Source organism: Trichomonas vaginalis, chromosome VI, assembly GCF_026262505.1.
Source record: "Trichomonas vaginalis G3 chromosome VI, whole genome shotgun sequence".
Classification (NCBI taxonomy): domain Eukaryota; phylum Parabasalia; order Trichomonadida; family Trichomonadidae; genus Trichomonas; species Trichomonas vaginalis.
The window spans coordinates 3,940,843-3,966,278 of NC_067208.1; the positions used below are offsets into that span (position 1 = coordinate 3,940,843).

At 34.5% G+C, this 25,436-nt stretch overlaps 13 protein-coding genes and 6 pseudogenes across 19 annotated transcripts, besides 1 other annotated feature; 11 read left to right on the forward strand and 8 right to left on the reverse strand.

Moving 5' to 3' along the window:
• The first annotated feature begins 2,127 nt into the window (after positions 1 to 2,127).
• Positions 2,128 to 25,436: part of a mobile genetic element that runs on past the window's edge.
• TVAGG3_0801410 (uncharacterized protein) lies at positions 3,476 to 3,838 on the forward strand (the record flags this gene model as incomplete). Its single annotated transcript, XM_051247353.1, has 1 exon — positions 3,476 to 3,838. One exon carries the CDS (start codon positions 3,476 to 3,478, stop codon positions 3,836 to 3,838), a length of 363 nt encoding a protein of 120 aa, XP_051082828.1.
• On the reverse strand, positions 4,104 to 4,952 carry TVAGG3_0801420 (uncharacterized protein; the record flags this gene model as incomplete). The annotated part of the gene is made up of 1 exon (XM_051247354.1): positions 4,104 to 4,952. One exon carries the CDS (start codon positions 4,950 to 4,952, stop codon positions 4,104 to 4,106), a length of 849 nt encoding a protein of 282 aa, XP_051082829.1.
• TVAGG3_0801430 (phage tail repeat-like family) lies at positions 5,025 to 6,230 on the forward strand (the record flags this gene model as incomplete). The annotated part of the gene is made up of 1 exon (XM_051247355.1): positions 5,025 to 6,230. A coding segment is annotated over one exon (1,206 nt), but the record flags the coding sequence as incomplete, so codon positions are not given.
• TVAGG3_0801440 lies at positions 6,578 to 7,335 on the reverse strand (annotated as a pseudogene). The gene has a single exon. A coding segment is annotated over exon 1 (758 nt).
• TVAGG3_0801450 (uncharacterized protein) lies at positions 7,771 to 7,923 on the forward strand (the record flags this gene model as incomplete). Its single annotated transcript, XM_051247356.1, has 1 exon — positions 7,771 to 7,923. The coding sequence occupies one exon, from the start codon at positions 7,771 to 7,773 to the stop codon at positions 7,921 to 7,923; it is 153 nt and encodes a 50-aa protein (XP_051082831.1).
• TVAGG3_0801460 lies at positions 9,407 to 10,214 on the forward strand (annotated as a pseudogene). Its single transcript has one exon. A coding segment is annotated over exon 1 (808 nt).
• On the forward strand, positions 10,543 to 10,710 carry TVAGG3_0801470 (uncharacterized protein; the record flags this gene model as incomplete). The annotated part of the gene is made up of 1 exon (XM_051247357.1): positions 10,543 to 10,710. One exon carries the CDS (start codon positions 10,543 to 10,545, stop codon positions 10,708 to 10,710), a length of 168 nt encoding a protein of 55 aa, XP_051082832.1.
• TVAGG3_0801480 (uncharacterized protein) lies at positions 10,982 to 11,719 on the forward strand (the record flags this gene model as incomplete). The annotated part of the gene is made up of 1 exon (XM_051247358.1): positions 10,982 to 11,719. A coding segment is annotated over one exon (738 nt), but the record flags the coding sequence as incomplete, so codon positions are not given.
• On the forward strand, positions 12,446 to 13,384 carry TVAGG3_0801490 (organellar and viral DNA polymerase type B; the record flags this gene model as incomplete). The annotated part of the gene is made up of 1 exon (XM_051247359.1): positions 12,446 to 13,384. One exon carries the CDS (start codon positions 12,446 to 12,448, stop codon positions 13,382 to 13,384), a length of 939 nt encoding a protein of 312 aa, XP_051082834.1.
• On the forward strand, positions 13,737 to 14,147 carry TVAGG3_0801500 (organellar and viral DNA polymerase type B; the record flags this gene model as incomplete). The annotated part of the gene is made up of 1 exon (XM_051247360.1): positions 13,737 to 14,147. One exon carries the CDS (start codon positions 13,737 to 13,739, stop codon positions 14,145 to 14,147), a length of 411 nt encoding a protein of 136 aa, XP_051082835.1.
• TVAGG3_0801510 (uncharacterized protein) lies at positions 15,163 to 15,582 on the forward strand (the record flags this gene model as incomplete). The annotated part of the gene is made up of 1 exon (XM_051247361.1): positions 15,163 to 15,582. One exon carries the CDS (start codon positions 15,163 to 15,165, stop codon positions 15,580 to 15,582), a length of 420 nt encoding a protein of 139 aa, XP_051082836.1.
• On the forward strand, positions 15,973 to 16,068 carry TVAGG3_0801520 (uncharacterized protein; the record flags this gene model as incomplete). Its single annotated transcript, XM_051247362.1, has 1 exon — positions 15,973 to 16,068. A coding segment is annotated over one exon (96 nt), but the record flags the coding sequence as incomplete, so codon positions are not given.
• TVAGG3_0801530 (protein of unknown function, DUF4106 family) lies at positions 16,074 to 16,523 on the reverse strand (the record flags this gene model as incomplete). The annotated part of the gene is made up of 1 exon (XM_051247363.1): positions 16,074 to 16,523. One exon carries the CDS (start codon positions 16,521 to 16,523, stop codon positions 16,074 to 16,076), a length of 450 nt encoding a protein of 149 aa, XP_051082838.1.
• Positions 17,094 to 17,436, forward strand: TVAGG3_0801540 (annotated as a pseudogene). Its single transcript has one exon. A coding segment is annotated over exon 1 (343 nt).
• TVAGG3_0801550 lies at positions 17,453 to 17,871 on the reverse strand (annotated as a pseudogene). Its single transcript has one exon. A coding segment is annotated over exon 1 (419 nt).
• TVAGG3_0801560 lies at positions 19,178 to 19,985 on the reverse strand (annotated as a pseudogene). The gene has a single exon. A coding segment is annotated over exon 1 (808 nt).
• TVAGG3_0801570 (protein of unknown function, DUF4106 family) lies at positions 19,990 to 20,523 on the reverse strand (the record flags this gene model as incomplete). The annotated part of the gene is made up of 1 exon (XM_051247364.1): positions 19,990 to 20,523. The coding sequence occupies one exon, from the start codon at positions 20,521 to 20,523 to the stop codon at positions 19,990 to 19,992; it is 534 nt and encodes a 177-aa protein (XP_051082839.1).
• Positions 21,155 to 22,508, reverse strand: TVAGG3_0801580 (annotated as a pseudogene). Its single transcript has one exon. A coding segment is annotated over exon 1 (1,354 nt).
• Positions 22,548 to 25,124, reverse strand: TVAGG3_0801590 (kinase-related family; the record flags this gene model as incomplete). The annotated part of the gene is made up of 1 exon (XM_001310386.1): positions 22,548 to 25,124. The coding sequence occupies one exon, from the start codon at positions 25,122 to 25,124 to the stop codon at positions 22,548 to 22,550; it is 2,577 nt and encodes an 858-aa protein (XP_001310387.1).

Below are 25,436 nucleotides of genomic sequence, written 5' to 3' on the forward strand. Positions count from 1 at the left end.
GCGAATGCTACACTTAAAATCCAACCATTACGATAATTTAAATAATATATTTTCGAAAATCGAATTTTTCACGAAATTAGTTATACAAAAATGCTTAAAACTCAGATCTACAAGCATAACTCGCATGTGAAGGCTTTTTCACAAATCGTATATTTGATTTAAAATTATTCTAAATCTCAAGCAATTTAATACTCAGCTTATACTGGAGAATCATTTCCACAATCACTTACTTTAAAAAATGTGACTTACACAAATTTTGATTATAAATTTAGTCGAAAACATACTTACATCAATGACATATGTCGTCACCATGGGGAAGAAATATCCTCCTTATACTTTCTTAACTTTTTATGAATAAAAATTTATTTATATTTTTGATTTCATTTTTCAACCTTTTTTTCATAACAATATATTTATCTTTCATATGTAGTTTAAGATTATGATGCTCGCATTCTATTTACACTTCTTCTTAATGAAATTTATTTGAAAAATAGATATATTACTATATTATTGGATTTTCTGATATAGAAATACAACTTATAGAATGAGTTTTGTAAGGTTCCAAACAATAATAGATCTATCACATATATCTCATAATTATGATTTTATATAAGAAATACATCTATGAACAAACTTAATAAATACCTCATCCTAGATGAGTTCTGATCTGAGGATATATTCATTCCTTGTAAAAACCAATATTTGGGAATCTCACCCTCTATCGTCGTGATTTTGACGATTATTTTCATTTTTCGTCGAAAGACGATTATTTTTTTCATTATTCATAACTGCCCCATTTTTCAGCATTTCGCACAACATTGAATTTAAAATAGTTTCAGCATTTACCCAAAAATTGAGGCGAAGCCTCAATTTTTGGGTAAATGCTGCTAAAATTTTCAGACTATTCAATTTTTAATTTATCGTTTTGATCGGAACGATAAATAATCCAAAAATAATTTTTTAGTGTCAAATGCTTGTTATAAACAATCAATTTACATTGCGGCTGGACTGATTATTATTTAGAAAACCCTGCCAAAGCAAATTGGGAAGGAAAAGAAGAAAAACTTTCTTCACGTGATCAAAATTACTACGTCAGCCACTGCATATTTGATGACCAGATTACAAGTGGTGCCATGTATTTTTCTACGACTAAAGAAACAACCAAACTCTTAGTTGACACCACCAAATTCACAAATTGTAGTAATTCAGGAACTGGAGGAAGTTTATACTTCTCCAGTGAAGGTGAATGTGTCCAAGATCGAATAATAAGTGACTCTTCAAAAGTAACATCACAATATACTTGGGGAGTTTATTGTTTTTCAGATATTTCAGACAAAGATTCATTCCAAAACAAAATTCTTTCATCATCAATCACTAAAAGTGGAAGAGAAAGTTTCCTTGGATATTACAATATTTACCTAAACAACGGAAAAATTAATTTTTCAAATTCAAATATTTCTCATGCAAAAGTTTATGGATTTAGTATTTTTTATTTTGAAAATTTTAAATCAGAATCAAAAGTTTTATTTTCAATATTTTTTGATAATAAAGATAATACTCCAACTAATGGTGACGTCCCTGCTTCTCTTTATTCATCATTAACATCAACAAATTTCCAAAATATTACAGATTACGGTTTAATTTATACAGACACTGCACCACTATTTTTAAAATATTGTTGTTTATCAAATAACAAGATTTCTGAGCAGTATTTCTATGCATTAGGTGGAGGCAAAATTACAGTTGATAATTGTTTCATTGATGTAGAAAATCCAAGTAAGGAAGGATCAGTTGAAATCAAAAACTTAATAAAATCATTATCTAACAATGATATTTGTAAAGTATATACTGATATCGAATATAACTTCATCATTGAAACAGAAAATAATATTTCAGATATTGACGAAAAACCAAAATATATTAATTTTTCTCTTTTATCTTGTAATTTAATAAACATTTCTTCTAAATTTTGAAGAAATATTTTTATATTCATCATATAATTTAAGGGTGTACACCGGTCAAAAAATGGGGACAGTTTACTCTTCAAATGGATGACAGAAGCCTCTGGGAACCATGAAACTTTAGGGTGATGGTTGTTAGAACCTAGAACCATTTATATATATATATAAAAAAAAAAAAAAAAAAAAAAAGGTAGTGGGGCCTCCAGGCGCGTTGCGCCCTCTAGCCCTGAAGATGTTTAGTATAATGAAGTTTTTTTTTTCTTTGGGATGGCCTTCCAGGCACTTCGTGCCCTCTAGCCCATAAAAAGTTTTTGAGAGTCGTCGCCGTTGACTTTTTTGTAGAGCACTCAAAATAGTATAACTTTGTCCGGACAAGTAAGGGTCTATCGTCGCTACAGGAAAAGTTACAGGCGTTCCAAGGAAGTATACTTTGAGAAGCCTTCTTCTGGGTCGAAAACATTATATAATGTGTCGCTTTTCACAAATTATATATGTTTTCATGTTTTGTCACTTTTCTGTCACTTTTCAGGAAAAAAACATTTTTATTATTATATATAAATGAATTTTACAAAACCTCCGTTACCGTTCTTTGGAAATAAGAGTAAATGTAAAGATATTATATTGAGAGAACTTAAGAAACTACCGAATGGTCTAACATTTGTAGATTTGTTCGGTGGAAGTTTCTATATATCCCATTTGTGCCATACAATATTCCCAGACTCAAAGATTATATGCAATGACTTCGACAACTATATGGACCGTCTCAAACATATTCCAGACACAAACAATATATTGAAAGAGTTGAAAGAAAAGATACCTATAGGTAAGATGGAACGTATACCATTAGATAACAAAAATATTGTGAGAGAGGTTTTGAAAAAAGCAGAATATATAGACTGGATAGTATATCTGCTAGACTATTATATAGTGGTTCTATAAGAGTTCATGACATTGAAACACTTATGTCAAAAGTTTTATATCTTAACTATACAAATGTTTTCAAAGAGGACATAGAAAAATATATTGAGGGTATAGAGTTTGTGAGATGTTATTGGACAGAGTTGTATGAAAAATATAAAGACAAGGAAAATGTTTTTTTATAGTGGCCCCGCCGTTCTATAACACATGGGATTTTCAATACCAAGTAGACTGGACTTTGAGAGACTCTTTAGAAACTTTAGACGTTTTACATAACCATCCATGCTTTTACTTTACATCCGATAAAAGTGGTTTGGAAACCGTTATGAGATGGTTAGAGGACATACATGACTATGAGTTTAGATATGACAAGATAGAATATGAGAGAGGTCCTATAAACCGGAGAAAGTGTCATAACAAAGAAATTTTATTAGTAAGTAAATGTGGTTTGAAATAGGACTACTTGTTTTAGGTTTTTTCCATTGTGTCATTTATTTCTTTGACGTGGCAGAAAGATATAGAGAATATGAAGATGAACCAATGCCTGCAAATGTTCAGTATATGTACTCGTAAGAGATATTTTTATCTAATATTAAATGGACGCACAGAACTTAGCGAATGCACAGCAACCTGGACAACCAAACCCAGAGAATATTCCAAATGAAGTTAGAATACAAACTGCAATGGCAAACTATGGTCAAGTGCCAACAGATGTACAAATGCAAACTGCCATGTCAAATGACGCTGCGTTAGGTTTGCCACCATGGTATGCAAATATGAGATGGAAAGAGTTTTATACAAACCCTGAAGTGGGATATAAACAACTTTATGCAGATGACGCGAACACAGGAGTTGACCCAGAATATGTTTTCTACCAGAGGAGAAACAGAATGTATGAGCTCCAGTTAAAGAATGCTATGGAACTCAACAGGAAACGTAAGAGACTAGGCGGACATTAGATTTTTACATATAGTAAAATGGGTTTCTTCAGTAAGATAGGAAACTTCTTCAGAAGAGTTGGAAGAGGTATATGGAATGGAATAAAAACCGTAGGAAGAGGAATTTGGAACGGAGTCAAAAATATTGGTAAAAGAGTAGGTCAGTTTGTTGGTATTATACCTAAAGACCCTGAACCAGAAGAACAAGCTCCTGTTATACAACAGCCTGAACCTGCACCACAGTCTAGTTGGCAACCAAATCCAACACCTCAACCGTATTAAAAAATTATATTTTTACCGTTCGATAGTAGTTGTATATGAAACTAAGTTCTAAGTAAAACGCATGGTATAATGGAATTATTCTTTTTCTTCCATCTGTAGTAAACCATACTTGAAAGTCTGAAATACTTCCACTTGGTGGTTCGTATAACTTTGTAGGTTTTTCGTAAAAGTCATTTGCCAAGCATAAGAAAGAGTTTTGGGCGCCAGAAAATGAAGCATGAACAATAATAGCATCTTGGTCGAAAACATTTTCATATGTTCCATTAGGGTTTTCGACTTCATAAAAGTCTGGGTGTACTGGATATGCTGCAGGCTGATTTAACATCCTCATAAATCTATACCATGCCAAGTTGTTATATTTTGTAGAAATATAAACGTTTTCTCCAAGGTCTTCTATTCTATTGATTTTAACAGTTGCATTTTTCCTGTCATAAATAATATCGAGATGGTACTCTCCCTCGTCAATGTTATACTGGTTTGCATATTCGATATAGATATCGTTTATTTTTTCTTGAAAAGCTTGAAGAGTTGTTTCTAAGTTTACAAGCAAACTAACTTGTAAAAGTTTTCCCTGTTCAAATTTCTCATACATACGTTTTTCTTTGTTATAGTATCGAACTTCAAAACCGACCGTAAATGGGAAACCATGTATGGCTTCTGAAATGAACTTCATTCTACGAAAGCCAATAGCTTTTGTGACAGATGGGTCTCTTAGCCATCTTAATGGGTAGTCAAAACGATAGCCTTCATGCTTTACGGTCTCTGTCTCAAACTTTTGACCGACATTAGTAAAAAGTTCATCTAATGGTTTAGTTGTAGCAACTCTTGAATTTTCTTTTTCTATTGAAAGCATATTTTATCTAGAATAAAAATGTCGAAAGATATTGCTTCCATAAGAGAAATACAACACAACCGACAACTCATTATGCAAGCTCTAAATAAGAACACAACAAACTTTTCAAACTATTCTAAGATATCTGAGTCATTGAAAGAAGGAAACTTAAAACTGACATTAAACCCAATGACAGATGAGTTTCTGTTTCAAGACAAGAAGAACAATACTGTCTGTATAAATCCAACAAAAGGAACTTTAAACGAGAAACCTATAAATGAACTTCTTTTGAAAACAGATGTTGACAACAAAGCTGACAAAGAATATGTAGACGATGCAATAGCAAAAGAAGAAGAAAGAGCTAACAATGCTTATGCAACAAAAGAACATACTCATCCTGAACTAGCAGACAAAAAATATGTTGACAATAAAATGTCAAGTGAAGTGACAAGAGCTGAAAACGAATATTCTAAAAAGACTCATACACATTCTATATCTGAAATAACAGACTTAAACGTTAGCCTTGAAAATAAAGCAGATAAGGAATATGTGGCTAGTAAGTTAGAGAAGAAAGCAGATAAGGAATATGTGGATGAAAAAGATAACGAAATGAAAGAAAGGGCTGACTGGTACCATGAATGGACATCGAAGATTTTAAAAACTAAAGCCGATACAGGATGGGTTTCAGGATGTTTAGACCTTAAAGCAGATAAAACTTATGTTAACGATGAGTTAGAGAAGAAAGCAAATAAGACTCATACACATACAAGTTTTACAACTGTTGCTATAGAAAGTATTGAAGGAACGGTTGAAGAAACTGGTGGGGATGTATTATATTGTAAACCTCCTAACTTTCCACAAGGTTTAACATCGGATGACGACATAACGACGATGAGAAACATTAGATGTAAAGATGTTTATGTCATGAAGGATGAACATAATATTAAATTCACTGCTCAAGATTTATATGACAAGAAAGCAGACAAAACAGAGCTTCAAACATTAAAGACAGAAATACTTCAAACATTATATCCTATAGGCTCTATTTATACGTCAATGAACTCTACCAGACCAGAAGTAGTACTTGGTTTTGGAACTTGGACTCAAATAGTCGACAGGTTTTTGTATTGTGCAAACTCTTCAAAGGAAACAGGTGGAAGTAAAACGATTTCAGGTGAAAATTTACCTGCACACAGTCACTACATAGATTTAAGTACATCTCAAGCAGGTTGGCATAAGCATAAATTTTGGGATTGGTCAGCAATGACAAAAGGTAAAGGATATGATGTTAAAGACAACGTTCAGTTTGCTATAAATTGTTTCTGGGGTAACACTCAGGGAGATGGAAACCATACACATCGCGTTTCAGGATATACGCAAACAACGGGACAAAGTAAAGACTACATGCCACCTTACATGACAGTTTACGCATGGTATAGAAATGCTTAGTCGTCATTTTCAACTTCTTTAGCATATTCGTCAGGAGTTGTCTTATTTTGTTAGGAACTGTCTTTGAAAGTATACCACCTTGAACTTTGACAAGTTTGAAACGAGGTCTGACAATAGTAGTTTTATCTTCTGCTTGCAGTGTGTACATTTTGCCATGTTTGCCTAAAACTTCATAATATTCTCTTGTATACTTTCTTCTATTTTACGAACACGAATGTGAGTACCTGTCGGGTTCCCATTGTTGTCATAGTCAATAGTATTTTCATATGGGTCGCGTTTAGGTATTTCTATTTTTACTTTGTCACCTTTCTGAAGTTTGAAGCCCGGCATTCTTTCTTGTTTGTCTCTTTTGACTAAATTATTAAATATATAGTCTTTCTCTAAGTCAGGGTTGTTTTTTCATTTCTTCGGGGGAGTGGTTTCCCAAACCTTTTTGTTTACGGCTATTGTAAATATTTAAAACTTGTCTCATCTTTGCCATGGAGAAGTGTCTATATTTGTCGTCATATGACATTTCATTTGCTTCACCACCTTGTGGTTGGTTTAAGTCTCTTAACATTTTTATACAACCGTCAATGACACCAAGAGCAGAATGGTTTTGGTCGACAATGAAATATTGGTTTACATTTTTTGAACGCAGATAGTTTTTTACATCATCTGATTTGAAAGAACTTTCACAGTCAGATGTCAGTTTTGTTGGATGGTATTTGTCAACGAATATTGTCAAAGCAGTTTTCACATCTAAAATATTTTTGGACCATAATGGTATGGCTTCACAGTATCTTGTGTTTTGACCGACAAATATTAGCCAGTATGGTGGTCCATCTTCTCTATACCTCGGAATGTTTTCCAAGATATCCATAAACCAAGCATTTGGTGTTGAACTAAAGATTTTTATCATGAGTGCTTTTTTTGTTGCCTTAGAAACATAGGGGTCCTTGTTTGGATTCGTCATTTTTTATCCTATAAGAAATGGGTTTATTTGGCGCATTAGCAGGGTTGCATCCAGATTTTTGCCCGCAGTGGGAACAATAGCCAGAGGTGTATTTGGAGTTGGAAGGAAGATTTTGAGTACATTAGGTATACTTAAAGAGAAAGCACAACCTATTATACAAACTGTACAGAAAGGTTGGGATGTAGCACGAGATGCAACAAATCTTATTCCAAATCCTGAAACAAGAGGAAAAGTTCAAGGATGGATGGACAATGTAGGAAGACAAGCAGGAAACTATTATAACAAAGCAAATGACTACTATAACCAAGCAGGACACTATATGGACCAAGGTGAAAGATTTTTAACAGAGGATATAACCATGCACAACAGTGGGTAAACAATAACCAACCTCAACCGCCTCAAACGTGGGGAATGTAAGTTTTTTACTGAGATGAAATGAACAATACAGCATTGAGACAAATGGGTTCAAGATGGATTTGTCGGCTTCCAGCAGTTACACCACGTGTTTGTCAAGTTCTTCCTATACCTCAGGAAGTTTTAGACCGACTTAAAAAACCTAAACAACCAGTTGAAAACAAACCAAACTAAAATTTTTTACTGAGATGAAATGACCGAAGAAGTTGAAACGGTAGATTTGACACCACAAACAAAAAGTTCAGAACCATTGTCAAAACCTGTCAAAGAACTTACAGATGAAGAAGAAAAATTCAATAATAGAAAGTGCCAGGTCTGGAATACAAACCCTAACTACAAAGTCACTTTTCATAAAAATGGAACGGCAAGTATCTCAAAAAAGAAACAGACTCTCACAAATAAAATATTGAAGTCTGAAGGAGCTTTCGAGACAACAGATGGAAAAGTTTACTTCACTGACAACAGTTCATTATAGAACATCTCATTGACTTAGAGTCGAAATATTCTAAACTTTACAACAAACACAAAAAGTTGAAAGGAAAACAAAAACAAATGGCATATGATATTTATGAAGATGTTGACGACACAACTGTTCCTGCAGGTGAGGTAAAGTCAGAGAAACCGAAAAGTGACGAAAAAACCGATAGAAGAAGAAAAACCAAAAACTGAAGATAAACCAAAACCAAAGTTTAGTTTGGAAACTAAACCAAGTCAACCTTCATTAGCTGGTATGGGTTGGCGTCAAAGACTTATGGCAGCAGGCGGTTATGTTAAGTAAAGAAAAAAATATTTTTTTTCTTTTTATAAAAATGCCCCCATATAGAATGGATAGAAAATCTGCTAGAATAAAAGCAGAGTTGCAAAGATATGGTTGGAGAGTTTCGAGAAGTTTAAATATAGGAAGGGAAGACCCATAAAAGTCTATGACAAATTGTCTGGTCTTCGCTACGAAATGGATTTGGAAACAGCACGTGCAAATTATCCAAACAGACTAGAGAGGTTAGAAGAAGAACGTCTTATGGACATGCCTTTCGATGTTAGTGAACCTCAAGTTGAAGGACACGACGGCTTTGCCAGATTCTACTGGAAACATGACGAACAATTGCATCCTTTGAGAAGGAAAAAAGGTAGTGCAGAGGATGGTCATGCTCCCATGGAAAGAACAAGATATGCATATGAAAAGTACCGTGAAGTTAGAAGTCAAATTACATCTGGTCGAAACCTTTACAGTAAACTTTGACGAAGGAAAGAACAAAGAAGGCTTCATGGGAGTACTTGCTGCCATACAAGACGGAAATAGAAAGGACACAATCTCAGATTGACCATAACAGATTTGGATGGTCACATTTACTATGCAAATGGCAATGTCACAACAGCTGCAATGCTTCTTGACGCTTTCAAGACTACAAAGAGAGAACAAATGGTTGACTCCGACTCAGACATTTTGAATGCAATTGAAGGAATTGCAAGTGTCAAGTTCGAATGGTACCAACCTAACCCTCAAGCAGTCAGACAACATGCTGGATACTTTCCGTTCATAAATAAGTCTGACATTGACTTGACAAGGTATGGAATTTACAATTCAATTGAAACAATTGTCAATGAACCTTGTATTCTTACATGTCTCAGGAACTCTGGTCTTGTTACAGATGAGAAGATGAAGTATCTTGAGTCATGTGTGAAGACAAGGTACATTCTCAGAGGTCAATTGGCAAAAATTGCACCGTTGGCAAATGTCAATATCCGAGTCAACATACCTACAGCTAAAGGTTCTTCACATGACGACTATGTTGTTGAGTTCAATTTACCATGGTTGAAGATTGCAATTGTCCACAACCACTTCATGTTGAACGAAAGTCTTACAAACCCATTGTTCGGAAAAGGCAAGTGCAACATTGTCAGAGCTGTAAACATTCTTTTCGAGAAAGGTTTGTTGGAACCAATTCCAGATGACAAGCTGACAGAAACTTTTGTACCAAAAGACGAAACAAACTTTTCACTGTTAGCAAGACCAAAAGTTGTTCCAGACAAAGTTCTAGTACAAAAGAAGTACACAATTCCACAAGGAGTTGGATTGTTCGGATACCAACCTGAACCAGAAGAACTCCAATGAGGTTGCAAGAACTTCAAGATGCTATAAACAAACTTCCATTGAGACATCCAATTGACGTCAAATTGTATTGGAGAGCATCTGAGTTAGGTCAGAAGGTTTTATATGAAACAGGTTGCTTCGACGATGTTTATGAGATAACAGGAGAAGTTTCTCAGAAGATAAGAGACTCACTTGAATTTCCACAAACTGGACCAATTGGTTGTGACAAGTTCGACTCAAACGAAAAGATATACTATGTCGACCTTAACGCTGCATACATGAGGTTTGTCCAATATATTCCGACTGGAATTCCAAACGAAGATGGTGAGTTCCCGGGAAGGAACTATACAGTTGGAAAAGTCATACAACAACTGTATGATATTAGGAAAGCTTCAAACCCCAAACTTGCAATGACACTCAAATTGCTTATGAATTCGACATGGGGATATTCCATTAAGAAACCTCAAGAGATGAAGAGTAAACATTATGAGAAGGTCGACAACTTTGTTGAAAGGTTTTCTCCTTTTGTTTTGAAGTACGAATTCACTCAAGGTCAAAGTGGCTTAGTAACCACATTAAAACCTATTGTCGAACATTGGTCTTACCCTCAGTTCGCAAAGGCAGTCCTTGACAACTACAACAAATTCTTCTCCGAAGTCAAATCCAAAGTGAAGGTTTACTATGAGAACATTGACGCACTCATGACGAACGAAGAAGGGTACAACAAACTCATTGAAATGGGCATGGTCGGTGAAAAGATGGGCTGTTTTAAGCTAGATAAGGTATTTTCTGAAGTTCATGTCCTCTCCAAGCGTAAGTACTGGGGCATACTTGAAGACGGCACAGAAATAAAACATTGCATGAAGTAAAAATTTATTTTCAAAAAAGTGACATTTTTTAATTTTATTTGAAATGTACGCTGAGTTTGTTGGAGAAGACCGTTGGGAAACTTGTTTGTTAGATGAGAAATATGAAATGGCATACCATTTTAAAACAATATATTTTTACATATATAAAATGCTTCAGGTTGAAAAACAAAGAACAAAAGTAGCAGATACAAAACCGTTAGACTATATCTTTACAAATGCTGGTAGGACTATTTCAGATGAAGAAATTTCATCCCGAGCATACAGGTTTGACTATCCAATTCGTTGGCTTCAAAGTCCTTCAGATGCAAAGGCAATAGGATTTAGAAGAGTTTTGTTTTCAAATAGAACTAACGCATTTATGTTCGCAGTATATTTTCATGGGCAGTATAAAGGTTCTGATGGTCTAATAGACAAATTTGACGAAATGAGAATCTTTACAGTTCGTTCAGACGAAAGTCTTGAGAAAACTCTAAATGACTTTCAAACTCAAATGAACAAATATTATTGGGAATTTCAAGAAAAATACGACTCTTTACTAAATGGAACATACTATCTGAAACTAGAATATGACAAGATGAACTCCACCGTTTCATTTCAAAAGATTGAAATTAACCCTCCAAGAGATACAGAGTTTTTATTTTGGAAAGTAGACAAACGTTCTTGGGCACAATTTCTTCGGTTACTAAACCAGAACGAGCCATTACCACCAGATGGTCCATTTAAATTTATACTTCCACCAGCAGATTTGACAGTTTATAGAAACGTGTTTGACCCTCAAAATGTTATGTGTCATGCAAGTTTCAGTTCAAGCAACAATAGTTTTCTATGTATTGGTAAGGACTTTTATGACTTTGCTTCTAAATACTACGAACCACCTAGTAACAGTTTCTCTGACTTTCAAGTTTGGTTCACAACAAATGGTGTGCAACATATTATTCCATTGTACTATGACTTTTATCTCGAATTGTCTTTCATATATAACTACGGAAAAGTGCTGAAAAAGTATTGAAAAATAATGTTTAGGGTAGAAGGTTAGATCTAACCTGTTTTCTAACATGGTCTAAAACTCTTGAATTTTCATGACTTCTTCGTAAATGTTTTGTCAAGACTTCTTCGTAAATGCTTTGTCAAGACTTCATCGTACATGCTTTGTCAAGACTTCTTCGTAAATGTTTTGTCAAGACTTCTTCGTAAATGTTTTGTCAAGACTTCTTCGTAAATGTTTTGTCAAGACTTCTTCGTAAATGTTTTGTCAAGACTTCTTCGTAAATGTTTTGTCAAGACTTCTTCGTAAATGTTTTGTCAAGACTTCTTCGTAAATGTTTTGTCAAGACTTCTTCGTAAATGTTTTGTCAAGACTTCTTCGTAAATGTTTTGTCAAACATGAACGTAAATGTTTTGTCAAGACTTCTTCGTAAATGTTTTGTCAAAACTTCTTCGTAAATGTTTTTGTCAAGACTTCTTCGTAAATGTTTTGTCAAGACTTCTTCGTAAATGTTTTGTCGAAACTTCTTCGTAAATGTTTTGTCAAACATGAACGTAAATGTTTTGTCAAGACTTCTTCATCGTAATGAGTGTAAAGGACCCAAAAATAAAGTTTAGGTGAAGTGGTGCGATCTCACCTGTTTTTTCACCTGTTTTTTCACCCTCTTGAATTTTCATGAATTTTCCCGAAATAAAAAATAAAGTTAGTTTTATTTTTTTTATTTTTTTTATTTTGTATAAAAAAATAAAAATGTCAACAATCGGCACAACAACACTTCAAACAACTACAGCACCAAACTCGTTAGTCATGAATCCAACGTCAATGTTAGTAGAGATGAAAAGCTTCATTCCTTCTTCATATACTTTCGAAACAGAAATCCAGAAGATAAAGCAAGAACTTTTAACATGTAATTTAGACTGTAGTGCGAAAGATGAAACAAATGAACAGTATCTTTATGAAATGCAGGACATTATTGACCATTTACCCAAATTGCCTGAAATTCAGCAACAAAAACTCACTATTCCTGAATTCGATGAAATAGAAGTCAAAGCAACTGACTCAGTAGAAATAAAGAAGTTCATTCGTAAGGTAAACTATGAGTTTCTAGGATTTCATTGCAACCATAAGGTTATGGACAAAGATTGCGACATGGTATATAAGAATGTTTCTGACATATATAAATCTGAAGAATTTAAGACCTACGACAACTTTGTTTCGTTAGTTGCTGAATGTGTATGGCAGATAAGAGATAAAGATAGAAGAGGTAAGGTATGGAACAAACAGATAAAACCAGCAACTTTTGAGTTAAAGAAAACCATTGACGCTTTAGTTGTTTTAGCAGGTAAGGTTTCAGAATATAACGCAAAAATGAACCCGCAATGTTCAAAATGTAAAGCGGCAATGAGGAGATATAACTACTCCGTCAAAGAGATAGAAAGAATGAGAAACGACTATGCAGACTTAAAGAAAGAAGCAGAAAAACCAGCAGAAAATAAAATGGACATGTTAGAATTTCTGAACAAAAACTATCCAACAGCAGAAGATTTCCTTCTATCTGACGTCAAGAAGAAGTATAAAGAAACTTTCGGCATTGTTAAAACATTCGATGTACTAAAAGAAGAAATAGAGGCTACAAAACTGTTTAGGATTTCAAATATACATCGTACAATTCATGTAAAACGCTTGTGAAAAAAGAGGTGAAAAAACAGGTGAGATCTCACCTCTTCACCTAAACTTTATTTTTGCTGAAAAATGACCAAATTTCATGAGTTTTCCCGAAATAAAAAATAAAGTTAGTTTTATTTTTATTTATTTTTTTATTTTGTATGTAAGAACAGAAATGTCAAACAATGAGTTTGAAACAGTTAAAAAGATAGACAATGACACCAAAGTGGTTAGAATAGGTGATTTAAACGTAAGATACTCAAAGAAATACAACAAATATTCTTTGTCAGACATTTTATCTCCATCTGGAAAGAAAACATACCATTGGGTTGGAATTGCTTCTACTCAGAAAATTTTGACAAGAAATCCTGAGCTTATGATATCGGTAAGATTCTATGGAACTGCAGCATATCTTATAGACAAAAGTCTTATACCAATAGTTTTGTTATGGTTAGACCCAGTTGTTGGATATAACTTCATAACATATGGTTCATTCGATACGGAACGTTGCAGTGAAGGCTTACTTTACATCGTTCAGAAACCGAAGGACTTCAATACAAAGAGATATAAGATAGGAAGAACATATAATATAACTCAAAGATATGACAGTACAGTCAATAGAGTCAAGGTTGTGTTTGTTAACGATATGAGAGCTGCTGAAACAGAACTACTTGAAAAGTTTGAGAAAATGTATGGTGCTCCCATAAAAGGTAAAGAAACGTTTGAAGTAGATGAGATAGATAAAGCTATAAAATTATTTGATGAAGTTGCTGAAAAATACATGTAAATCGTTTATTTTTGGTCTTTTGTGAAAGTCAGAAAATAAAGTTAGTGTCATTTTTTTGTATTTTTTTGTATAAAAGATATGATTTCAGGGATTTTTTTGACGAAGTGTCAACCTTCACTTCGTCAAAAAATAACAGTTATCTAATGAAAAAGTGTCATTTTTTTGTATTTTTTTGTATAAAAGATATGATTTCAGGGATTTTTTTGACGAAGTGTCAACCTTCACTTCGTGTCATAATGTAAAAATAACGTTTACCATGTAAAACGCTTGTGAAAAATGAGGTGAAAAAACAGGTGAAAAAAACAGGTTAGATCTAACATTCTAACATAAACATTATTTTTGCTGAATTCAGCACAAAAATCTGAGTAAAATGGCATAAGATTGCTACCCTCGAAAAACCGAGGGTAGAGATTCCGTACGAAAACAGTGAAGAACAGCGAGTACGTAAGAAAACGTAGTCGCCAAAACTCTATGAAAATCATGAAGCACAGCGAGACCGACTTCCTTCGGGGTCGCCAAAACTCTATGAAAATCATGAATTTCCTTAAGATAGAAAAAATAAAGTTAGTTTTTTATAAAATATTTTTTTATCCGGAATATAAAGACAGATATGTCAACATCAGAGAACACAACAACTGCTATCGTTCATGAAGCCATAAATGAAGAATATGAGTGGGTTCAGTTTAACAAACAGTTACGTCTCATTCGTTCGGTCAAAGACGATATGTACCAAATGCAAAGTATTTTGACAGCATGTTTTGCTCCAGACACTAAACACGCAGACGACTGGTTCAAAAACCAAAGCACACAAGAACTTTTGAGTGAAATTTCTCTAGACCGACTTTTTTCGGCCATGCATAAAACACATGAAAATCGTAAAAATTTGCCAATAAATTTAAGAGGATATTATGTACATAGACTTTTAGTAAATGCAGTTGCAATGTGGGCTTCTCCTCGTTATGCATGGCATGTTTACAGACTTCTTGACGAAATTCATAGACAAGAACGTGAAGAGATGGAAAAGAAACTTCAAGCAAAAGATGAAGTCATTGAAGCAAAAGACAAAAACATTCAGAAAAGAATACCACGTTCGGTACCAAAAGGAAAGGAAAAGAACTATAAGTATATGATTTATACTGAAGAGATGGAAAATGAAGAAGATAAAGATATGGTTATGTTGCATTTAGTCAGAAGAAACAACAAAAGCTTTTACGACCTTGCTAAGATTTACAAATCTGACAGAAATTGGTTCTATCGCGAAAACTTACCGATTTCAATGACTCCAAATGAAGATGTGAAACAAATAGTTCAAGATACGTTACCTCAAACACACTATGATATGAAAGGTTGTACAATACTTACATTCAAAGAAGACTTGCCATTGTTAAAGGAAAAAATAACAGAGTATTTTGACAACTTCAAACAAGTAGAGTAAATTGCACTCTTTATTTTTACGCTTGACTTCAGATGGCTCAAGTAGCTCAATTAGGTAAATTGCCTCGTCAAATCCTTCTGGCATTCTGAGTCCTTCCATCCGACAGAAAAAGTTTTTCCTTCCAACAGAAAAAAATTTTCCTTCCGACAGAAAAAATTTTTCCTTCCGACAGGAAAAAATTTTCTAGTTGTCCGTCCGTAAACCATTCAAATTTTCGAAAATTGAGAACTTTTTGGTCGAACTTCAGAAAAAGTTTTTCCTTCCGACAGAAAAAGTTTTTCCTTCCGACAGAAAAAATTTTTCCGGACAACAGGAAAAGTTTTTCCTTCCAACAGGAAAAGTTTTTCCTTCCAACAGGAAAAGTTCTTCCTTCCAACAGGACACAAACGAATGTCTCACGTCCCTCTTCCTGAATGCCTTCCAAAGCCAGAAGAACCGACAGCCCCAGCACCACAACAGACTTACTTACTAAGACTAAACACTTACATTTTTCAAGCTTGACTTTTTACAATTTGAACTTTGTTCGCGTAGATATGAATTCTGAAAGAAGTATGAGGGTCTTGTATGACTTTGTACTTCTCCCATAGTTCATGTCTGTCAAACTTACCTGCCATGGACTCTTTCATAAGTTCCATGAAATCGTCTTCGGACAATCCGGGGAAAAGTACAATGTCAGTAAGTATTCTTTTAACATCCTTACTTAAACTCTTGGCTGTCTGTACACAAATGACAACTGAGATGTTAAAGTGTCTGAGCTTCTTAAGAATTCGACACATATCTTGTTCTCTATTCTTTAACAAAGGATGAGAGGCGAAATCATCTAAGATAAGAAGACATCTATGAGGGTATGTCTTCCAATCGTAAGATTGCAATTTCTTCGAAATGTATTCTATCTCTTTCTGTTTGTTTCTGAAGTGTTTCTTCTCTAATATTCTCTGCATTTCCTCATTTGGGTCTTTAAACTTCGAATTTATATACTCATTTATAGCATTGTACTTCAAAACCCTTCTTTGGTACTTCTTTATCCAATCTAACAACTCAGAGTCTTTTATACATACTAACTTAGACTTCTTTATAATATCTTTGAACGAATTGACGGTTTGGTCAAATTGACCAGAAGTACTACAAATGACTACTAACTCATAGAATGGGTTCTTCTCATCTAGTTCTTGTTGTTGTGCAGCCATTTTAAGATAAGTGAAAGTCTTACCCGACCCAGGTGTGCAATTAGACCTGTTATACCATTCTGAGCAAATAAGAACTTGTCATGTATAGGCTTTATCTGAGCATTTTCTAACTTCCTCTTGTTCTTATTTAAAACATTCTCAAATTTCTTGTCAATGTCAGCAAACTTTTTTCTAACATATTTTAGAAAAATTAAAATTTTTATCTTTTAGAAAATGTCTAGCGATTTCGCTATCTATATTCGAGACAAGCTTTTCGACAGCAAAACATCTGTCGACCATAAAATCTTACATAGTGTAAACAAGAAAGGTGAATTTGTTCTAAAGTTCTGTTTCTGGGAATATGACAAGAACCATAAAACATTAAGCAGAGAAGTCTTAAAATTTGTCAATGACAGACTTGTTGACAGAGATGACGCCTCTTGGAGAGATGAAGTCCAACAAAACTTCTTAGAATGCAAAGAAGACACATGCGCTGTTCTTGAAGATGAAATAGAAAACAGAATAGAAGAGCTATTAAAGGACAAAGAACTTTTACAAAAAATATGGTTCTGAGAAGTTTGACATAACTCCACCAGAAAAGAAGAAGAAAGAAAAGAAAGAAAAGAAAGTAGAAGAAGAGAAGAAAGAACCTGAACCAGTTCCAGAGAAAAAGAAATTTGACATGTAAAAATAAAATTTTATTTTTAGAACATTTCTGGGTCAATGTCAATGTTCTCTTCCTCTTTAGGGGCAAACACTGGCTTAGACTCTAAAATCTTTTTACCCAATTTACCTTGAACTTCAACTATCTTAGACTCATAATATTCATAGTCGTCTGCTTTCTTTGGTTCATAAGGTATAACAAGTTTGTATGCTTTGCCTTCTTTAAGGTTTGAGAACCTTCTGTCAAAACTTTCTTGACTGTTAACAAACCTTCTATGTCTAAGTCTTCAAATTTCGCACCATTTTTAGTCACAATAGCAAACTTAACTGGTTCGATGTTCCAAACTTTGCTGAATGAAGACTTTTCAAAATGGTAGAAGTAAACATTCAAATATGTGAATGGGTCTAGTTCTTCTTTAAGTCCTGACATGTACTTGTTTACTGAGATGAATTTTGTCATCTTTTCTATCGGATAAAAAAAAATATTTTTTTTAAAATTTACTCAGAAAAATTTTTCTTTGTATATACACCATTCTGTACGTCTAAAAGACTTTTGACATTTGCCAAGAATGTTCGTTTAGACGCTGCCATATAACCATATTCTTGACAATATTGTTTATACGAATCGTACAATGACCTTTCATCTAATGACACAAAGTCAGTTCATCTATGAACAGTTCATATACACTCTTGTTTGCTATCTAACAATGTTTGTCTCTCTTCGGTATGTGGAATTTGTCTTGGATTGAACTTAGAAATATTTAATGTCATAAAATATGAGAACAAGTGGTTGTAAAAGTCAGATGTCAAAGTTTCTGCTAAGTCGTCAAAATATTCTGTATCTTGCATATGAGAATCTGACGTTCTGACAACTACATATCTTCTGTCAGAACTTTCTAACTTCATCGGAACAGCATTGTTTGAAACCATAATGAAGTTTGCAACATTTTCACAAACTCTTTGGTCTTTATATTTTCTTTCAACAACTCCAACTTTGTCTGTTATAAGACTCTTCAAAGCATCTGAGTTCAAAACTTTTGTTGTATCTATACTTTGAAGTTCATTGCAAACTATAAGTTTCATATTCTCTATTGAGGAGTTAAACTTGCCACAGATGTTTTCTATGTTTGTCATATTCGGGTTCGAATAGCCCTCTAACAGTTTGCATAAGATATCTGTAAAGAATGTGTTCTTACCTGTTTCCTTGTTTTCCAATTATAATGAGAGCAGTTTCATTTTTAGCACTTGGATGTTGTAAGATGTTTGCAAACCAACATAAGATATACTCATAGACTCTTTCGTTTCCATTGCATATAATTTTCTTTGACATGGTCTAACCAAGCTTCTATAATATTTTCTTTCCATTCTACTTGTTCGTATTTATATCCAGTGAAGATAGAATAGAAGTTTGGAGAAGGTGTATAGAACTTTATACCTCGAACTGAAAAAATCTTCTACTTTGACAATAAGATATCCAAGCATCTAACATCTTCATTCCAACTTGTACAACTTTTATTTTCTTAAAGTTTCTGTCTACATTCTTGTTCAGACACTATTGTTGCTCTTGGTTTGTTAAAGACTACATCCCATTCTTTCATAACATAACATTCTGGGGCAGAGTCAACATAAATGACTAAACGTTTTCAAATTCTCGACTGCTTTGTTTATAGTCTCGAAATGGACACATATTTCTGAATGCTTGGAAGTCATAAAAATCTGAAACATCTATTCTGTACATTTTTATAAAAAAAAAAAAATATTTTTTTTTATTCTTGACTTTGTTGTTGCATTTGTTGCATTTGTTGCATTTGTTGTTCTTGAGCTATTTGTTGTTGAAGTTGTTCTTGTAATACAATACTTTCACCAGTTGCATCTTCCAATTCGAAACTTTCTGCCGTCATTGACAAATACATAGGACATAAAAGTTTTACAGGAACAAAGTTTGCGTCAACTAATGTCAACGTTATACTTGCCAAAGTGTTTGAGTTCACTAAGGTTGAAAATTCTGCATTCGAATGAACAATAGGCAAACCAGCAGAGAAAGTATTGTTTATACGCATAAGTATCTTTTTGGTCATAATAGTTTCTGTCGACATTCGAATAACACTTTGAACCTAAGTTTGAAACAATATATAAGATTGGTGTGCTTAATGTCAATGGAATAGACATTCCTTGTATGACACCTTTTCCTGTTATAGGAAACTGTTGGTAGTAAAAACCAGATATAAGTTTTGTATTATAGCTCATATTGTTTATAGTAAACTCAGTCGGACATCCAAACATAATGAAACCTGCTCTAGTTGCAGCACATGTTACACCCGTACTTAAAGTATTAAATAAGTCAACAAAACCTGTTGGTGGTATATCTGAGTAAGTATCTTCAAAGGAGTATTTTTTACCATTCACAACAATAAAGTCTTCTGGTGTCAAAAGAGCAAAACAGGCTTTAGTCGTCATTGTGTTTAAGGTTAGTTTACAATACCGTCCTTGAGGACTTTGTAAGTTTGTTGTTATAGAATTATATGACTCAGGGTTTTTAGTCGTAATAGTATAAACCATTATATCTTCTGCCATTTACTTAGCAAATAAATTTTAATGAAATGTTGTGGTCGTCAAATATTTTTATGACGTCTGGGAAACTATACTTTAAGTTCAACGTTTCACCTCCTTTCATAACGTATATCTTGTCAATGACATTATATGAAACACCACAGCAACTAATGTCGGGTTCTATTTCTTTGATGTTTATATCGTCTGCCTCTGTCAAAAGTTTCAATAGTTCTTTCAAAACTTCATGAGGTGCAATGACATATGAGTTCACTTTTACAGGGTTGTGTTCGACCAAGTTTAACATTATACCTAAAGCTTGACAAATCTTCTCCTGAGTTTGAAGTTTGTCTTTCAGTTGTTGGTAGTCGTTTCGAATATCTGCAACAGAACTTAAGTCTCTGCTAACTTCAGGATATGTTGGTTCTTTTACAGGAACAATTGTTATACCATCTTCGTCTTCGTATGGTTTCCCCACTTCAACATCTCTGTCTTTGACATTGACAACAACACTTTGACTGTTTGTTTGAGTTGGTGAATTTAACTTCACATCTGCCACCGCCATTAAACCTTTTGAAACACTTATGCTTCTATTTTTCGGAAATGACATTTTACTTAGAATAAAAAGATGGACGTATTCGGATATCTTATTGAATTGAAGCAGAACAAAGTTTATACTCACAAACAATACAAATACATTGACAGAATAGTTCTTTACACAAACAATGGTAAATGTTATAGAATAGCAGTCTTTGCTGAACCAAAATATTTCCATAAAGCAAAGAAAGTTGGTATAACTGAAATGGTGAAAGTTCTTGACGTTGACAAAAATATAACAACAAAACTTACAGATATTTCTAAAGGAAAGTTTATAATACAATATTATGTCAAAACTGGCGTACTGTCAATATTTGACGGAGAGAAGTCAGTTCAAGAACAACTTACTGACCTGCTGCCAAAATCTGCTCGATGGAAGCTGTCGTTATGCCAATCTGAGGAGCCCCAGCAGGTTTCATCGAACGAATCTTCAAAAGAGCATCTTCCGTGAAAAGTGCTATTGGTTTTGTAAACTTCTTTGCTCTCAGTTCATCTGGACCGTCTCTGTCACCAGTATATTGTATTTGTACAGTACCAACAGTTGAAATACCACCCATAAAGTCTTCTGAGTCAGCAAATGGAATGCCAAGCCAAAAGTTTGAACGGTCTCCATTTGTATATTGAGTTTTTTGACCTCCTGTATGAGTCCATACTTTCACATATGGCATAATAGAACTTTGCATTTCAGGGTTAATGGTTGTTGTGAAGTTGTTGTTAAAGTTCATAGCATCTAATGTCAAGTTGTATGACCTCATATCCTCAACTGTAGAATATTCTTCTCTTGGATAATATTTGCCATCTATGTTTATATGATATTTAATACCGGGGTTGTAGAAACAAGAATAGTCATTTATAGTTCGTCTGAACAGTACAAACATAGTATCTGCATGTTTCATTGCAGTTGTTAAAGCAATATCTGTTCTTGCACCTGGGTCAGCACTTTGGTTTCCAACTTCACCTGCAAAGTCTTTGACAGATATTTTGGTGTATAGGGAACATAAGTGGAACTGCAATATATTTGGCAGCTAAAGCATTTGAAATATCTGGGTCCAACATATAGACTGCAAGTCTGCTTTCTATTCTCTTGCATTCAAACTTTTCGCATGTGAACTTAACTGGGTCCCAAGCAGTTCCAGCAGCATTGAAATAATAGTTTACTTCATTGTTGAAGTTTGAGAAACCAAAGTCTAAGTCAACTTTGTCTTTGCAAAATTCGGCGAATGACGTTTGATTTGTTCCCTTTACGTCTGTAAGAGTGAATGGGTCTTGTGTTGGTGCAATGACTAAGTTATTTTTGCTTGGAGTAAGTTCGATAGAAATTTTTCCTGCCCAGTTTGGCAAGTATCTTAAAAACCTGAAGATGAGGAAAGATGACAAAGGAACTCTAAGTTTCAGTTTTACTTTAGTGGCAGCAGTTCCATCTGAACCAGAAAGGTTAACATAAACTCCTGGAACGTTAGGGTCAAGTCTTCTTATTTTCTCAATATTTGCATACTGGTCTGTTTGTTCTCTAGCTTGTGGTTGTACTGAGTTTCTCAAAGCGAACCATTCATAGTTTGCCCATGTTACTGTTTGAACTAAGTCAGAGTTAGAATATATCTTATATCCCATGAAAACTTCTGGAGCATATTGGTATCCGACATAGAAAATTCCATTGCAACCTTTCTTGTCAGACAACTTGGCAGAAGGTTTTATTTCAATGTCTTGTTCCACGTATAAGAAAGAGTTGTCAATAGAAATAATATGAAACCTGTCGCAAGCAATATCTACTGTTGTTGAAGAACCTTCTCCAAACTCACCTACGTTTCCATAAGAAACAGCAGTTGTATATTCGTAAGTTCCAGGAACTATTTCTGACCTTCTAATGGCATTGTCGCATTCGTTATACCATTCGGAAACATTTCCGTTCATGGCATCCAAAACTGTTGGCGTTATATTCTGAGCGGCGTACATTTCATATGGGTAAAAATATAGAATAGTTGGATTTATTTGTCATAATTGTTTCGTACCAAGCTTTACTTTCTTCCTGACTGAGTTTTTAACTCTTCTTTTTCCTTCATTGCTACTACTTTCACTAGATGAAGTTACTTCTTCACTACTTTCACTTTGTTCTACTCTTCTCTTCTTCTTTGGTGTCGCTTTTGGTAACTTGCCCTCTGCTTCAAGTTGTTGCATCTTTGCCTCATGTTCACCTAGTATGTTGTAAATTTCCCATGTCCTTTTTGCCTTTGGGCTCTGGTCGCCCATCTCAGGTAACCTATATCCTAGAAAGATTTTGTCATAGTTTGTATTTGAGTCTTCGCGTATTGTTTGCATGACTCTTTCCTGAGTTTCCGGTTCAAGCTCTTCAAACAGAGCTTGTCCATATGGAATAAGCTCGTTTCCAAATATATGTTTTTGTAGCCATTCTGGTTTTCTTTCCATGTTACCAATAATATCTTTTGTGAATGGGAAAGCTTTTACCCAATGTTTCAGTCTTGCGTCATTTATTTCTGTAGTTTCCAAAGGAGGGACTTGTTCGTTTCCTTCAGGCTCTTCTAGCTGTTGTTGCTGAACTATTTCTTCCATGTCTGGTTGTATCTGAACTTCTTCCTGTGGAGTTTCTTGTACCTCATCTGCTGGCATTTCATATATTCCGAGACCGTTTTTAAAAAGTTCCCTATCTAAGTCATCCGGACTCATAAACCTTTCTTCTTTCGTTCCGTCTCTATTTTTTACGCGTTTCATGAAGAGAGTTGAATTATCATTTAGCTCTGACACCAAATATCTCGGAGTAAATTCAGTCATGTCATTTGGATGATATGCTATTAAATCATATCCCTTAGCGAGCTTGTATTTTCCAGGTTTGAAATTATATCCCATTTGGTGCTGAACCATAAAGCTAAATAGGTTCGGGTCAGTATTTCCTTCCTTGAACTTTCTAATAGCTTCTTTATATCTGTCACTAAAGTCAAGAGTATCTGGGTAACCATAGTCTTCCTTAAGCATTTTTAAGAATTCTTGGTTTCCTTGTTCTCTACTTCTTTTATGTCCTTGCTCTGTTTGTGGTTGTTGCTGTGCAGTGTTTTGAACTGTTGGTTGTTGCTGTGCAGTGTTTTGAACTGTTGGTTGCTGTGCAGTGTTTTGAACTGTTGGTTGTGGTGCAGTGTTTTGAACTGTTGGTTGTGGTGCAGTATTTTGAACTGTTGGTTGTGGTGCAGTGTTTTGAACTGTTGGTTGTTGTGCTGGATTTTGAACTGTTGGTTGTTGTGCTGGATTTTGAACTGTTGGTTGTTGTGTTGGTTTTGGTGCATGCCTGTGTCTGTGTCCATGTGACGATGTAAATGTTTTAGGTAGTCCTGGTGCAGGTGCTTCTCTTGGAGGGTTTGGTGGTATATAAGTTCCACCAGCTGGTATATAAGTTCCACCAGCTGGCACATATGTTCCATCTGCAGCATAATGTCCTACCTGACTTTTCGTTTTTAAGAAAGCATTTACTAGGTCTGTTTTGGTCTGTTGTAACTCTTTTTCTTGACTTTCCACAACAGTTGCTCTAACGGCGTCATAGGCACTTTGAACTGCCTGTCTCGTTGCTGCATCTGTTATTTTCGTCATATTTTGTGCTACTTCTCTTAACTCGTTGTCGAAACCTTCAGACTTCAGTTTCTTTCCAGATGAGAAGTCGTTCACTAGTTTCACCTTACTATGAAGAGCTTCGAAGGCGTTCTTAAAGTCAGCATTCATTAAAGCTTCATTTGAACTGTCTTCATCCGCTTGTATTTTTGTCCTTATTGACCCTATAAGTTGGGCTGCTTTGGCGTTGGCTTGGGCATCTAACCAGTCATTATTAGCTTTTATATATTCTGCGCTTTTCATTGCCTTTTGCATGGCTGCGTCGTTATTTTTACTTTCTTGTGCTAAGTTTTCATACTGTACGGTTTGGTTTTGCAACTGTAAAAGTTTTTCTGCCTTTACATTTGCTTCAACTTCTTTTTTATACTCATCGCTATCCATATATGTCTTCAGGGCTTTTTGTTTTATTTCTTCATCTTTCAGTACTTTATATTGAGTAGTATGGTTTTTCAAATTTATAACATCTTGTTCCATTTTTGCTACTTCTGCTGCTTTTTCTGACACTTTTTTCGCATATTCCTCTGTACTTAGTTCTTTCAGTTGTTCTTCTTTCTTCTTTTTCTCTACGTTTAACTCATTGAGTTTCTTTGTGTGTCTGTCATATTCTAGTTTCTTTTCGTTTTCACTTATTTGTTTCTGTATGTCTATGTTTGACTTTTTGACATCTGTTATTTGATTTTTGAGTGAACTCAAATTCATTTGACTTTGAGGGTTATAAGCTGTTCCGTCTGCAGCTCCACCATAGCCTGCCATTTTCGCTAAAAGTGCCGCTCTTAAACCCCCACTCTGTGCACCAATAACTCGGTTTAAAAGCATAGGGTTGCTTGACATTTGTTGCAACATAGTGGGGTCATTCATAATTTGTTGTTGCAACTGTTGTTGTGGTGTCAGTTTTACTATTGGATGTTTCAATGCTCTCTTCCTCTTACGTATATTCTTACGTAGCTTACGTGGCATTTTAAGTGAAGTTAAAAAGCGGTTTTTGACAGATGTTTATATGACACTTTTTGTTCAGCACAAAAAACTACTCGGTCAAAGTGTTGTCAGTTTTGTAAAATAACCGTCCTATCTTGTTTTAAAATGGAGAAAAGGCTTCTCAAAGTATACTTCCTTGGAACGCCGGTAACTTTTCCTGTAGCGACGTTAGACCCTTACTTGTCCGGACAAAGTTATACTAAACTTTTTATGGGCTAGAGGGCACGAAGTGCCTGGAAGGCCATCCCAAGAAAAAAAAAAACTTCATTATACTAAACATCTTCAGGGCTAGAG